The sequence below is a fragment of the Mytilus galloprovincialis genome, chromosome 1, assembly GCF_965363235.1.
Source record: "Mytilus galloprovincialis chromosome 1, xbMytGall1.hap1.1, whole genome shotgun sequence".
NCBI lineage: Eukaryota > Metazoa > Mollusca > Bivalvia > Mytilida > Mytilidae > Mytilus > Mytilus galloprovincialis.
Window position 1 is genome coordinate 99,399,087 of NC_134838.1, and position 16,937 is coordinate 99,416,023.

General features: G+C 29.5%; 1 protein-coding gene across 1 annotated transcript; it reads left to right on the forward strand.

Moving 5' to 3' along the window:
* The first annotated feature begins 116 nt into the window (after positions 1–116).
* LOC143047044 (plexin domain-containing protein 1-like) lies at positions 117–12,456 on the forward strand. The gene is made up of 14 exons (XM_076220032.1): positions 117–285; positions 808–908; positions 1,912–2,034; positions 2,526–2,595; positions 3,684–3,809; positions 4,292–4,345; positions 5,280–5,344; positions 6,348–6,432; positions 7,046–7,144; positions 7,978–8,120; positions 9,574–9,684; positions 10,315–10,351; positions 11,671–11,798; positions 12,187–12,456. The coding sequence occupies exons 1-14, from the start codon at positions 246–248 to the stop codon at positions 12,307–12,309; spliced, it is 1,305 nt and encodes a 434-aa protein (XP_076076147.1). The 5' UTR covers positions 117–245; the 3' UTR covers positions 12,310–12,456.
* Positions 12,457–16,937: the final 4,481 nt, after the last annotated feature.

Consider the following 16,937-nt stretch of genomic DNA (forward strand, 5'->3'; position numbering starts at 1 on the left):
TATATGTATTTGTATGTCCTCGTGTCTTTGTTATTTACCTATTTAAAACAGGAAGAATATAATTGACTTTAAAAATTGTGTGTCCATATATAATACGCAATACCCGTATATGAACGTAAATAAAATCTATTGATGCGTTCCACAGATTTATTTTTTAGACTAGGAAGTATTATGTGAAATGGTTTCTATTGTGAATACTTAATGACAGGCATACCAAACATATTATTATAAGCTGTGCATGACATATGGAGTACCTTGTGTTTTATGTATATTATGTTATAGCATGTAAGTATACAGCAACTTTACGATATAATACTATATTTATTCTGAAACAGGACATATTATTTTTACTAATTCGGTAAATCATTTCATCATACCGTAAGTGATGTATCTTACTTAAATTAGCCCACATTTATATAAACTGTTGCAAATGAGAAAACATTTAAGCGGTATCTTTGTATTCGCAGTATTCAGTGCTTGTTCACTACTGAACGTTTAACAACCAAATCAATTCATATTAATTGATAATATATTTTACTTACAATTATTCGTAACAACCACTGAAAAAAGTAAGCCTAGCATATAAAAAATGGTAATATACATGCTACATAAAAAAAACTTGGGAAGAAATAAGTTCAACAGAGACGAGTGAAATAAATATGGTAACAACATAGTCTTACATCAGTGCATTTAGAATGTTTATTTACATGCAATTAAAACTTAAACAGGTCATTTCTCTTTTATTGAAAGGAGCATTTAAATTCTTGGAAGAATTCCAATTAAAAAACAGTGTTATTTTTATTACAGTATCGGGTGTTTTGTCAATAAAACAGGAACATAGACAGGTTGTATACAAGGAGCATGACATTGTCAAAAGACAAAGTGCACCTCCAGACAACGAAACAACGGTAAATGAAAAAAAAAACCAAACTCTTATTTCTTTGGTCATTTCTGCTGTCTAAGTACTCAAATAATTATGCTGCTTGCTTTCCTTGCGACTACAAAATATGCTGTAAATTGCAACACACAACTGTTCTTTGTACAGATCCATCTGCTATGGTTCCGACAAAAGACAGAACAAGATTGATTCTTGAGCGTGGCCATTGATTGACACATTAAATCCATCCATTGACTGGGACAATTTAGGTGAAAGTTTGTATGTAACGACCACTGCTCATTATGTACTTTTTAAAGACACTTAAACTATGGGGTCACCAAAGGTTCTCAACACCTTAATAAATTCCAAAAATTAATCAGAAATAACACGATGTTAAAGGTTATTCCTGATTAATTTTTCGAATTATTTTATAATTAAAGGCGTTAAGAAACCTTTGGTGACCCCACAGTTTAAATGTCTATCGTAGGTACGTCGTGAACAGTGGTCGTTACAGACAAACGTTCACGTAAATTGTCCCAGTCAATGGATGAATTTAATGTGTCAATCAAACCACAGCCACACTGTTTTGAATTTTATTCTATATGAAAACAGCATTGTTTTTGCAAATTAAATATACGTCTTAAGTGTGTGATGTATGCGCGTTGGTACAGGTCATATCCTAAATCAACTATCGAAATTAACATTTTGGTTATATTGACAATTATCAAATAAATCGTTTTGTTATTGGCGTACTAAATTATAATCCTGGTACTTTTGATTATTAGCTATTAGCATTTTATTATCCCTATCAAAACCTTTCTTTTTTGTGATGTATGGAATAAATTGAAATATGAATTAATCACTTATTAATCTGTTTTCTTCTCTCTGTTTGTCTAGTATTTGTGTGAATATCCATTTAAGCAGGATTGTTTTTACGTAAGTTGTATGTTTTCAGTGATATGAAGAATAATAATCAAATGAATTTCACAACCAATATTGCAAATAAACTAAGCTGTAAATACATTTTCATTTAGATAACAGACAACCATGATTACTACACATCTAGAATTATATCTGATCCAGATGGAGCCTACTGGAATGAGTTGGAAGGGCACACGAAACATACTCTATCCAATGACCATCATCTTCGATATTCGGTAATATAAATATTAAATGTATAAAATTTAAGTGTCAAGGTTCTGAAGTCTCAACTGTTTTATTCGCTTTATTATTAATAATTATGCACTATCATTTTGGTAGAAACAAAACCTTTATTCACATCATTTGCAACCAGAACGTTTCGAAGAAATATTGTTTAAATGTACATGCCTGTACCAAGTCAGGAATATGACAGTTGTTATCCATTCGTTTGATGTGTTTGAACTTTTGATTTTGCCATTTGATTGGGGACTTTCTTTTTTTAATTTTCCTCGGAGTTCAGTATTTTTGTGATTTTTTTTTCTCATTTAATTGAAACTTTTAATTATAAGTTGTTACTATAGGATCTATAGACGGTATTAATGTAAGATTTAAAAATTTAAGTGGAAATTTTTTCAAAATTCAAGTTCTGACAGCAGTTCGGATAACCAAAAGGCTTTCGTATAAAAATATATTTGTTTTTTAATCAAAAGTTTTGATTTCTTTTCAGTTTGTTACAGTGTCATTTCAATTTCCCTTTTATGGGCACCTGATGAATAGATTTGCAATCACAACACAAGGTAAGACGGTCTACATTACCAGAGTTATCATCCTTAGTGCGAACACATATGCATATGCAGCGTCTGGATGACCAAGATTATATCAACCCACATCTTGAAAGGATGAGATTACATAGATCATCGAAGATATTGCATCACGGAATAGATATAATAGAAAACAATTACACAAATATAAACAACACAATTATATACAATACCATATATACCAAAGAATATGCTCGCAGTTACTTAAATATAGTTGAAAATGAATTCACCTCATAATATAAAATCGTGTCGTCAAACAATCGAATACCAATGACTGTACATAATAAAACGATTTGATACAGTAACACAAAAAAACAGTACAGGACTATAAAAATGTGAAATATGAAGGTAAAAAATGGCAGAATTCGATCGACGACAAGTTTTAATAGCAATAGCTAATATTGATAATTTTGCTCAGATGAATCAACATTATTCGTCTTATCACATTTATACTAATATCAAAACAACTTAATACTATCAATCAAAAAATAGAATTAAGACAAGATTCTCAAACAATTGGTCCGAATGACACTATGTTTACCCTTCTTATTAATTGTGACAATCAACACAGAAAGGAAGAGGAGTTCTGCCTAAAAGAGTTCCTATTAGAACGAATATTGATACGATTATAAATAGGACACAAGACATATATTTCACAAAAAACATATTTCAAAGTAAAACATTTATTTGTTGTTCTGATTATTACTTTATTCAATGTTCAGTAAATCTGACGTTCTTTTGCAAAATAAACGAGACAAAACAAAATGTCCTGAATCGAATAGAAAAATGAAAAGCTTTATACATATCAAACTAATGAAAAATTGAAAATCTCATACATATTAAACGAATGGAAAATTAAAAAGCTTATACATATCAAACGAATGAAAAGCAAGTTTAAAGACACTTTATAGTGCCGCCAATCCTACGTCTTTAATAATAGCACCGTATTTCTTGTTTAGGACTTTTTCTGATGATTTGGTAGTTACAACATTATAACCCTGCAGCGAAGTTTTCAAATGCATACGTACTCTAATCAGTTATATTCACAATTTATTTTATTCCAGGATTTCTTTATATGAGTAATTTTACCCACCCTGATTTAGACTGGACCTTTACCCATTATATTGCACCGTTAATGGGTAATTTTGATACCATTGGAAATGACTCGCACATTCTGTACAAAGACGATGGTAAGTTTGCTGACGTACACAGGCCAACTGATAACATTCTAAAATTATAAACTAAATGAAAATGAATATTCCAGAACAATAAGGGAAAACTTAATGTCAGTTGCCAAATCATGTTTAAAGTTATATAAGTACATTACTTGTATAATGTATTTCGAAATGTCTCCAAAATGCAGAATTAAACGTTGAATTTTGCAATTTAATTTGGCAATTTTTGTTGTTGAAATAATTTTCCTTTAAGTGTAGGTTGTACGACTATCTTAACAGATCATCATGATAATAAATAACATTTGTTTCAGCGGATAAAAAATTTCGTGAAAATGAATTAATAAATGATAAATGGGTTTCGGTAGGATCATATACATGAACTTATTTCAAAAACCTGTTATACCTTCAGTTTATACAGAGTTCTTTTAGTTCTTTATTCATGTACGACAAAGGTTGAAATTGATTTTTTACTTAATGTTTCAATGTTATATTTGTAGGTCACAGTTTTGTTGTAGAATGGAGAAATGTTAAACTAAATGACCAACCTGAAAGTACGTATTTATGCACATATTACACATATTACTAAATTCACATGAAACATTGTGATTTATATATATGTATGTGTCTCTAATTGACATGATTGTTTTGGGTTTTTTTTTTTATCTATTTGTATCTTAAGTTAAGGATGGGCAAGCGATTAACATTTATATCGTAGGGAAAAATCAAAACCTTAACACTTTTATCTTTTATTTTTGTTCAAATTAATGTTTTCTCTCAATCGATTTATAACTTTTAAATAGCGGAACTATTTTATTTATTCAATGACACCTTTTGTTAGATATGTAAAAAAATACATTTTTATAGAAAAAAACCTTTAAAGAACTTTGATTAGAGCGTCTGGTGAATTTGGTATTTAAGAAATTAGCTAACCACTGTATGCGTATATATATTAACCATGTTTTGTGTGCACTTACTGTTCATTTATATAGATGCATAGCATATAAATTGCAATCAAATATTTTGTTCGTCCATTGGTTCTAATTAACTTTCTTCATTTGATGTCGACATTTTTTATGGACCATTTTCTTTTAAAACTAATTCTGTTTTTACGTGTTGTTAATAAGCTTAGCTCTTCTAGTATGCAAAACATATTCATCTTGTTGTTACATTTCCAGAATCGTATGACTTTAAGAGAAGTGTCGGTAGACATGCATGATAAATTAAAGCTGATTTGAAATTGTACGCATGTGTCACCATCAAATCATGTGAATAAGGGGTAAATCAATTAGAATTGCTACCAATTAAACCAGTTTTGTCAATAAATTATCAGCATTAAGATATTATTTGTCATTATATATACTGTAAACGTAAACACTATAGCGTAAAACTTACACATTCTGCATTCAATTCTAATAACACAATTTTGTAAAAAAAAAACAATGAATTTAATGTTAATAATATTTCAAACATGTTTTTTCTTCATAGAAGGGGCCTACACCTACCAGGCCACACTTTTTGAAAATGGTACAATATTATTAGCTTATAAGTCAGTAAGTATATTTATGAAACATCAAATAACATTTGTTGTGTTGCATTGTATATGTTTATATATGTTCAAAGCAAAACCCTAAAATCCTACCGAAGATCTGTGTCGAAACACTTGACAATACAGATACCGCCTATTCTTGAATACAAACTTCCGTTTGTCAAAAGCTTTAGGAATTTCTGTTACAAGTTTATCCCTTAATTTTTCATTATACTAACTGAGTTTGTTTTGTCAAGCTGTTTGGAGGCTGTAGTGAACATTTCTACGTTGTTGAGATATACTATATATAGTCATATGTTTTACCATGATTTGAGAAAACTTTACATTTTCTCTCACTCCATTGTAAATGTAGCTATTCCTAACTGTTTACGTTAGTACGAATATGTGGCAGTATTCACTTCTAGCAATGATACATAACACTCCAACTTGTGCAAGGGTCTCCTGAAATTTGCAGTGAATTGTGATGTTTTTTTCGAATTGAAGTACACACTTTGTTAATGAGACCAACCTTTACAATAAAGGCATTGATTCTTTGACAGTGGGTTTTGTTGAGTAAGTGTCGGGATTTGTTGCATGGTCTGTAACTGCATTTAGTTGAGTTTTTTGTACAAGAAATGCGCGTCTGGAGTAAAAAAAATCAATCTTGATACATGTATCTATGATGTCTATATTATCAATATAGATACTCAAGTAGTGTTTACTCCATTTTGAAGTCTAGTCTCAAGTGTACAAAAATGCTTTGATATATGTAGGTAAAATGAATTAAAGAGGAATTAAGATGTTATTGGTTTAGAACATAATTGATGGTTTATTTTTTTTTTATTATTTATTCAAATCTTTTATACTCTAAAAGAGAGTCTCTGGATGGTTCACAATGCTTACCTTTTTACAATTTTGTAATAATGATATATTTTGATTATATATGTATCTAATTGCAAAATATTTAACAAAATTATTGGAGTCAAGATCAATGTCGTAGGTCAAACAAAAATACATTCCTATTACAGGTTCCAGACACCAATATTTCTGGTCAGGAGTGGCCGGTTAAAGTTGGTATATCAGACGCTTACTACTACGATCGCGTATATTTTTGTAAGTAGTTGGAATACTGTATACATATGTAGAAAATAACAACGATACATTGATTAAAAGTCGCGGTAATTCGTCATCATGTGTTTTGATCATTTTAAATAGAACAGTGCATATATTACAGTTGTCTATTATTATTTGATACCAACACACACCCGATTAACATTATAAAGAGTTGTAGATTTTACACTGCCATTTCAATTGATAGTGATTCATTGTTATTCTTACAAAAGGTATTCATAGAAAGGAATATAATAAATATTCACTTAATTCAAATCGCGACTGAAGAGGTAAATATCTTTCCTTTTAAACATATCAAAGATACAAGGCTTATATATTATTTATAAACGAGAGCCAACAGTTGTTCAAATGTGATCTAAAGTAATAAATCCATTTTGATAAAACAAAACTAAACTTTAATGAAACCAAATGGTGTTTTAAACGTTTATACAAATTATATTTAATGACTATCTAATGCTGAGTGTTTTTATATAAAACTTCAAAAATATCAGGTACCATCATATTTTTGATAAAACTTATGTTTAGAGAGCTTATAAAAATAATTGCGGTTTAATTACGGATTTCGATATTTTTGTTATTTTACTTTTTATTTCAGTTCGAGGATACATCAGATATATAGTTAAATACCATGACATAAAACTAAATGTGACAGACCTTAGTGATAACACTGCTGTTGTTTTGGATCCTTTACCGAGTGAGTCAGAAATATTTCACTATTATATTATACGCATTTGATTGATCTCCGCGTTCCTCTATGTCTCATTTGTGCATAGGGTACATGGTTTGTAGAAGGAACTGTTCTGTTATGTTTACCATGTAAAACCACCCCTATTAGTCTTTATTTGCAATGATGATGCAACCTTCAAGTCAATTAAGACTGTTTGTTATTTTCCCTTAATCAAGCACCCTTTGGTAAATTTGTACTCATCTAATTCAATGCAAGTAATATCGCTACAAAGAAAAAATATGTATCATGATTGGGTTTTCTAATTTTTTATTACAGTTGTCAACTTCTCGCAAAAAGTTTTCCTTTTTCCTATTTTGCACTTTTTTCTCTCTATGTATTGCATATCTTTAGGATATTAAAAAAACGTTGTTTTTTTTACTTCTACAATATCATCAGTAAAAATGTGAAATTTATGAGAAAATATTTGTTTATATGATAAAAACTGTGTATTTTCATTAAGATTGAACTTGGTAGTCTCTTTTTATAAATCTAAAAGTAAAAATGTAAAGTTGTCAGACAAACGCTTTAGACACAGAAAATTACTATTTTTATTTTTTATTGGCAAAATTCTATACGGCTATCGATAACAGCAATGTCGTCAATGTCGCGTAGTTAGCACTCTAAATTAATATTCAAAGCTGAAACTAAAGTTTGGATACAGAAAAATATAGTGAAAACATCATTAAATAACACCCTATATCTATAACTCTTTTGAAATTGAGAGAGGCATTGTACTTACATTTGATTATTTCTATCTAAATGACTTATAAATTTTTTTTTTTATGTAAATCACCTTTCAGCTTGTAATCAAGCAAGAACATGTGAAGATTGTACATCATTGAATATTGGGTTTAATTGTTCTTGGTGCCATGCAGTATCAAGGTGTTCTGATGGAATAGACAGGCATATGCAGGCATGGGAACATAATGGCTGTGTAAATAATGTAAGTTGCCAAAATCACTGGTACTTTAACACTGAAGTGTCAATTATTGTTTTGATAACGAGCAATACAGATTTTATCTAGAAATAAACTATCTGATTAGATAACGATAAAAATGAAGCAAATCATCATGATATGCATATAAAATCAATACTGGAAAACATACGAATTGGACACTGTTTGGGTCGGGATTGAGACAGAGAGAACACATATCTTACTACATTATTGTTTCCATTCCAAGTTGAATGTTTTCCATAAAAAGAGTAGGTGTGTATTATGATAACTTCTTTGTAGTAGTATCTTCTTTCCAAACACACCAACTGATATACGTACTATGATATGGGTGCTATAAAGAGGAAGGATAGTTCGTTTTCTAATATGCTGTCATCCAATCAGACAGTTTTGTACAAAAAACGCAACATATGGTAGAATGAAACCGTGTCAGTTAGTACCAAAGACATATCCCGAATTGCATTATCATTACAGGACGAAAGACAGAAGATAAATAAAAAAAAACGTCATACTGAATTTCAGGAACCCCACCAAAAACTGGGGTGATCTCAAATAATTCGGAAATATGACATCCGTTATTGTCCTCACGGCGATAAAGAATTCGTTGAAAGTCTTGCTCAGTTTTGACATAACCGAGAAAAAACATATCATATTGTTATATCCGTGCGCTACAGAAGTAAAAAATAAGGAAATTGAAATGGAACATAATTTGAAAGAAAAATTAAAATTAAAAATCACATGGAAAATAAATTAAATTAATATATTACATTTGCGTCTGTAAACATTTAGGGTTTTTTTCTTGAAATGTTTCAAATGTTGTTTTTTATAAAAAAAAAAAAAAAAAAGAGAAAAAAAATTAAAGGAAATATTAATACGATACAAGTATACACAAGTTTTATAATCTGACAGTGATGTTAGTGAAATATATTTCACGCAATATTGTTATGTAAAATGTCGACTGTTATCATTTCAGAGACAAGACAATAAGTAATATGAATGTTTTCATTTATATGTGTATTTTCAAACTGTGATATGTATATATGAAGTGTGATCATAATAAAGATAAAAAAAATAATATACATAAGTTTATAAATAATTCTATGGTAAGGTATTCAGTTAAAATGGAGAATGGAAATATTTTTTACAAAATAAATAATTCAGTTGTTGCAAAAAAAAAAAAAAAAAAATAAAAGCTGAGGAAGGTAGCTGCATCTATTGGTTTGACAATGCTGCTTAAGATAAGAATAAAAAGCCAAAATAATATTTAGAATTGTATGAAGATTCAACATACTATGTAATTAAAATCAAAAGTATTTCTGAAAGGCATGTAAGTATTGGTTCCAACAATGATGTATATATTTTTGTTGTTGATTGTTTATTATATCTCAAATGTGTTCGTAATGTTATTCTTGTAACTATTAACTTTAAATTTATAATGACCTAGGGCTTTGATACATTAGATAAATGCACGATGCCACCAACAACAATCCAATCTACAACAACGACAAAACCAACAACTACGAGAATGCTACAGAAAACGACAGCAGCACCATGGGTAATTTGATTAGGTTATTTTATTTCGCTGAAACCTGTTTGTTTGTTTATGTATAGCTGGTAATATCATATCTTTAAATGATTACTATTTTGTTCTTCAAAATTAACATGTCTTGACAAAGTAAAGAATTTCGCACATTTCTCGACTTTTAAAAATCCTTCTACTCATTACTTGGATTTTAAATCTTAAGTTTTAATTGAACATTCTAAAACAAAACTATAATAAATGCATATATAGATAACCAAACCTAGAATAAATTACAAAACTGAAGCGGTGTTTTAGGCAAATTATTGAAAACAAAAAAGATAAATATGTTTTCTACACTTTATTTCAACCCCAAGTTATATTAATATGTTTTATGATAGAATCAACAATTACAGAAGGTGATTTTATAACCCCTTCTGTCTGAAGTTGTATCATCTTTCAAGGCATCAACAATGAGTTTATTTATCGCCATAAACAAACTTCTTTAACCAAAATCCATTTCTTATCACAGTGTGCTTAAGAGCCTATTATCATTCAGCCTACTGCTTAATAAGGAAAATATTACTTTGTTTTTTCTACTTAATCAATTGTCAGCAATTGATACATCATTTGACAAAATATACATTTCATCTGCTCTGTTTTTAGAAACATTCCCAAAGTGATGCCGTTCGTTCCAGTGAAAGTAAGTTTTGTGATTATTTTTTAAATTGCCGCTTGATAAAAAAAAATCACATGATGAATGTCTTTAACTAGACGTCCTATTTTCTGAATTCAGTTGATGTCAATTCTGATTTTGTTTATACGCTCGACATTGAAGCGGCATAAGGAATATTTAATGATAACGCATACATGAAATTAAACAAATATTTATGCATGAAATACATGTACATGTAAAATCGAACAAAATGAAAGGCCTTCATTTCATAGAGAAAAAAATCATATAAGTAACCTGCAATTAATTGTATATTTTAATACCATAAGTTTCATCTATGGTCTGACAATTTACACAATAATTTCAGTAACTAAATGACAATGGTACTATATGCATTAAAAAGTACACTAAAATGAAATAAAAACAAGGCGATGAGGCTTTATAAAAAAGTGAAGTAACAATGAAATATCACAAAACAACATAATAATACAAAATTAAAGAACCACACCTTCACAACGAATTAAAACATACATGATCATGAATTCCTTTTGCCCAACTTGTGTTTCAAACCTGACTTTCACGTATACAGAAAAAACATTTGAAGATTTTTTTGAAAGTCAAAATTATTGATTTCATTTGCATAAAATAAAAACGGACTTAATGAGGCTCGCGGGTACAAAAATTTCAGCAAAAAATTAAACATTTGTTTTTTCATAACAAATTTTATTTATTACACTATTAGCTATTACTTTATGATATGATACAAAAATTAACCAAACAAATTGATTCGGTTTGGCCCCAGATGACTTTTTAAAATCATTGAAAAAAGCTCCAAATTATCTCCCTTTGGTGCAAAAATGCTAATTTTTTTTTGCATTTAAATTAAAATATCGTTTTTTACTCATCGGTGACCTATATTTTTTATTATTGTTTTCAAATAAGCTATACATTAACTAAATAATTGTAAAATTTAAGCGATTTCTGTAATTAAGTTCTTTCTTTTATTTCGATATTACCTCTTTTTCTCCTATTAGTTCAACAGAAAAAAAGTACCTTTACAAAAATGTATGCCTCTTTCGAAGGCAGATTGTGAGCGTAAATGATCGGTGACCCCTCTTTTTATTTTATTTTTCTATTAGGTATAAGATAAAGTTCAATTATAGAAAAAAATAGCGAAATCTTATATCAAATAAAAAAAATTGATTTAGACCCTCGAGCACCTTAAACAGAACAAACACGAACTGTATGGTAAATATCACTGTATAAAAGATAATAAATAGAATTTGTTTTTAAATATAATCACTTATTTGACAGATTATCTGTAACTTACTTCTGTTTTACTTCTTCAGGTTCCGATTCTGCAGTAGTAGCTATACCAATCGCAATATTCGTGGTGATTTTGCTGGTCTTACTTGGTGTTTGGATATACTATGCACGTACACATCCTAATACCAGATCTGGTATATGGTTGATTGAGGTAAAGTTCTAATTTCAATTTATGTTTTGATATCTAAATATTACATCCAATTGTACTTTCATTCCATGTTCATTCTTTTCATTTCGATTGTGTATTGGAATTGATAAGATATACGAAAAAAGCGTAATTAAAAAATGGCAATACTAACAGAAGAAACAATAGCAACTATACAGCGTGGCAAATTAAGATGTAACTGTTTGATATTGATTACACAACTATTGACTATAGGTCACAGTAGTTAGAAAAAAAACCCAGAAAATTCGTTCCTTTTAAATATTTTCATCGATTTAAAATTGTTGCTTTTACATAGAACTACTAGATTTGTAATGTCTTTGAATATTTCTGTTGTTTATTATTGTATTTTTCTGTTTTCTTACTTTTATTTTAGAATTCTCCACGAAGGATAAAAGAAAAAATGTCTGAGATATCTTTTTTCAAGAACTCATCCAAAGAAGATAGCGTGTGCATAAAATCTAAGTATGAGGCTCACGAAAATACTAGCAATGCTTAAAACAATTGTATGGAAATAAAAGTGTTTTGTGTACTTTCAATATAACATGTTTCTAGTAGCATTGTTTATATGGAAATACAAAAAAATGAAACATAATATTGAATTTGTTTAAAAATGCAATCACAATGGATAAATGAATAAGCAATTTGCGTCGTGTATTATTTTGGTTCTTTCATGGAATTTTTCGAGATGAAACGTAGAAACAAGATGGCTCATTAGTGTGATATTTAAACAGGTTCGACTCTCCTTTTTATTTATTTCTTGAATTCAGCCTTTAACGCTTTTGGCAATCTAGATTCGCAAAGGATTTTATTTTGTCGTCCCTCTTGAGTACTTCTTCCGAAATGCACAGCTGATTAACGATCATTGTTACTATTCTATTTGTGTTGTTTCGGATATGGCACTTTGTTACAACCCTCACCCGATAGTAAAACATATCGAGCAGAGCTCTTGGAATTAAATTAAGTTCTCAGGTTAATAAGGGTGTGATATTGAACAGAGACTACATATATATATATAGTTTATAACATCTGAATTGACTAAGTGTATCTAGTAAGACATCTTATCACATGGACAGGAATACTTGAAAATAAGCCATGGGGAATACATATTTCTAATAGAATCATACACTGATATCAGGTTCTCTAAAATGTCAAAAATATCCTCTCAGTATGCCTCACCAACAGTTATATTTGGATATGAATCTAATTTGCTGCGGGACGGTTAACATTTATCATTTACCTTGAGACATCAATACGTGATGACTGTCTCAGTGAAAACTTAAATATTCAAATGATTTTACATTTGTAATATGATTAGTCAGTAGTCTTTAAACAGCAGACCTTTATTTTAAAAAATATAAAAGAAGTTATTACTTCGCGGGAAATGAGATATACAATTCGGAAATTGAAATCATCATATTTTTCTTATATATGTTATTTCATTTATTATCAGTTGATGATCAATTTCTTTTCTTTAAAATTGTAATGGATGACAAGAATATTAGCGTAACAAGTCAGAAATATGACATTTGTTTTCTAATCGTTAGATGTGTTTGACTTTTGATTTTGCCTTTGATAAAGGACTTTTCTTTTTGAATTTTCCTTACAGATCGGTATTTTTGTTATTTTACTTTTTACATAGATATTAAATAAGTGATTTGTTCGCTTAAAACTGCACCATAACTTTTATAAGGAAGGCATATTATTCTGGTTTAATCGAAAACTAATTCTGGATTAAACTCGAATTTAGAAAACGAAAACTTGTGTAACAAGTGGAACATGATCTGTAAAGTTTATTTATGTAGGAAAATGCCATCTAGTTGAATTCATAATTCTGACTAATTTTCTACTATAAACAAATATTTAGTATATTAAACCACTTTTAATGTGAACCCAGTTGATTTAGAATATGTATTTGTTGATTCTATGAATCCCGTATAAAATATGTTTATAAACGTGTGTCATTTTGACTGTCTTTCCATTTCCATATGGGCAATTAGCATGTGCCACTGGAATAGTTCAGTGTGGCATTACAGTATTTCGTTGTCTCAGCGGAGGCGAGAATTGAACGTTTCTTTGAATCTCTTGTATAGTTTGCTCGTTAAACTTTCAACACTTGCATAATACTATCTCACAAAGACGAGACATATTTCAACATTGTTATTTAATCAAGTTGCTATGAAAGGCATACAACAATTAACATATTTTAAAAAAATTCTCAAATCTTTAATAAAATCGCCCATATCACAGCTTCATGTGAGTACTTTAATGTTTTTATTCTTTTCTAAAACATGTGACCACATTATAAATGTTAAAAGATGCTCAGGCTTGTTATAAGATTTTGACAAATATGGATGTATGTCCAACATAGTAAAAAGGCCATAGTGATTCTTCACCGTCACCTATTTTATCACTTTATTCTATTAGAACAAAATCCATGTAGTAAGCAATTTATGTAGTAAAGGGTGGATGTCTTTTGGTGCAGTTTGGTTACGAAACATGTACAAAATGGACAAATAATCTTATGGAGATCATCTAATTTGCTTTGTTTTAAAATTTTCCTTGAATGCAATGTGTAGCGTTGAATAAACAATTGATTACTAGAATTTTGGATATATGCGTTTTTTTATTACATCATGTTAGCTTTTATATTCTAATTCCAGTAGGTTTCTACACCCATCCGATTTTTCCCTGCGGACGAAACAAATAAGAGAAAATATGTATAAACAGACATGTTTTAAATATATTATTTTAGAAATCTACCAAAATGTCGGGGTCAAGTTCAGTAAGACTAAATCCAATAATAAAGAATAAAAGTTCCATATAGAAAATATTCATTTAACTTTAAATGTGTAAAAAGTTGCATGATATCAAGAACAAATAGTAAGTATCGACCAAGGGATTATGTAGTAAGTCTTACTATAAAAATCCTTTGTATCGACGTTTTATTCAAACTATCATAAAGTATAGTAATGATAATGACAATGTGCTTTAGTTTGTTGACAATGTAACCCTGAACTTAAATATCCTGTTAACTACAATTGATCGATGGATTTTATCTTAATTATTTTCTAATCAATCAACTACCATACGACTTAATTTGAATAGATGGTTTATCCCCCGAAGTAGCAATACTTGAATTAAATATACAACATTGTAACTTATAATTGAATGTAAACGGTGAACTTAACTATTCATCTAAGTATTTAAGTCTTCGAAGTGACAATTTCAATACATATTTCATGGGCGGTATATGTATACTTTTTTTGTTAACAAAAATCATGAAATGACGGGTTGGACGACGGTTATTTCCCTTTTTCAATTTGTTCGTTTTTCTCTTCTAAAGTCCAAATTATGAACGGCAGTCCTGTAAATATTAATAGCCTGTTTATATCATGCTATAATCATATCTGGATCTTTTATACCAGCAACAACTTATTTTGTATGATCTTGTATTGTATTTTGGAAGTCAACGAGTGAAATACAATGACAATGTATACATTAAAAATTCAGTAACTTCTCAGAAAGAATGAAAAGAAGATAATTCCAAGTGCCGTAATACAGATCCTTCAAACTCACTAAATAATTCATAGCTTGGTGAGTATGGCGACCACATATATCCCATAGAACAAATCTATCTAATAGAACATAAGTTAAAGGATACATCAAATGCAATATCTTGCCTTTTATCTAGAACTTGACAAAAATAATGGTCGTTGAGGAACTACGTTCAACGCATTGTATTCAATTTCGAATTGTGAACTCCCATTTATATAGTAATATTCAAACAGTATGAAATAAATAGCCCGCAGTAATAATAAATACGACATGCCAGAGCTTGTATTTCCTTAATGATTTTACATCTATCTTAGAACTTAGAACTTTATTAAACAAACTCAGACGCTGCGCTACAGGAGCATCAATTATACAGATGACAGAATGAGTAGAAATTATTTAATATATAAAACTATAAAATATCAAGTTATTAGAACATATATTGTAGACAAACAATCTATAAATTATAGTATTACTGTATACATATATTATAACACATATTTTAAAAGGTAATATCAAGGATAGAGGGTTTCTGCAACGAGGCTCCTGAAACAAGGTTCATAATGGTAAAATTGAAGTTGTCTCTAGAAATTGTACAGACTAGAGCATGATTTAATTGAATATTATAAACAAATTATTATCACAGAAGACGATGAATATGTTCCCATTGTCGTCACCACAAACCCGTCCCCCTTCAATAAAAATTGTATCACCGAATGCGACTTATTACCTTACTTTGAATTGATCTGCTTTCCTTTCCTTTGAAGATGCGAATATCCAGGTGTCTTGTTGAGTTATGTTGCTCAAACTTCGGTTTTCCTTGCGGTATCTTGAACTGTTGTATATCTTTATTTCTTTTTATAGCGACGCTATTATTTATTTTTATCAAACTAATGATTTTGTTTTGTTACTTTAGTATCGTATGCCTCTTCTTTAGACAATTGCATAAATGAAAAGTTGTGAACAGAGGCTATCAAAGATCACTAAATTCACTAATTGATAAAAATGTTAAAGTAAAACAAAAACAAAAACAACTACTGACGAGGATATTCACTGAATTAGAATAGGTGTAACAGTGAAATAAAACGTTCAGCCAGCGAACTCTTTACTTTCGGTAAAAGTTTATAACATCTTCTCCCAGGGTTTTATCCAAGAAGGCACACAGAACTAAAGTGGGAAGATTATATAGACTAAGCTATTGCACTTACTGCAAAGTTTACTCAACTGAATGAATGTACTCCTTTACCAGGTGCATGAATACGAAGTATGTAGCGAGGTTATCTGAACTCACGTGTTATGCAATATAACGTTTAACTTTGGAGAATGTTTTCTTAGTTACATATGACGTGGCTCTGTACTTATGCACTCCGTCATTGTGTTATTGTTCTTATGATAATTTATGTATTTTTGTCTTTATTTTTGCGTCTGTGTGCCTTATTTTTGTGTTTCTTTCTTGTGTTTTAAGTGGCCCTGTACTTATTGACTTTTTCATTTGATTAGGGACTTTCCGATTATATTTTTCTTGGAGTTCAGTATTTTTGTGATTTTACTTTTTTTTCAGAAATGTATAAA

What these genes read in the sequence shown, in the direction of transcription:
- LOC143047044 (XM_076220032.1), top strand. Translation starts at nt 246, where the DNA reads ATGGAGTACCTTGTGTTTTATGTATATTATGTTATAGCAT. An exon ending in TGTTTTGGATCCTTTACCGA is followed by an intron (nt 7,145 to 7,977) that starts GTGAGTCAGAAA and finishes ATCACCTTTCAG; the next exon opens with CTTGTAATCAAGCAAGAACA. An exon ending in TGCCGTTCGTTCCAGTGAAA is followed by an intron (nt 10,352 to 11,670) that starts GTAAGTTTTGTG and finishes TTACTTCTTCAG; the next exon opens with GTTCCGATTCTGCAGTAGTA.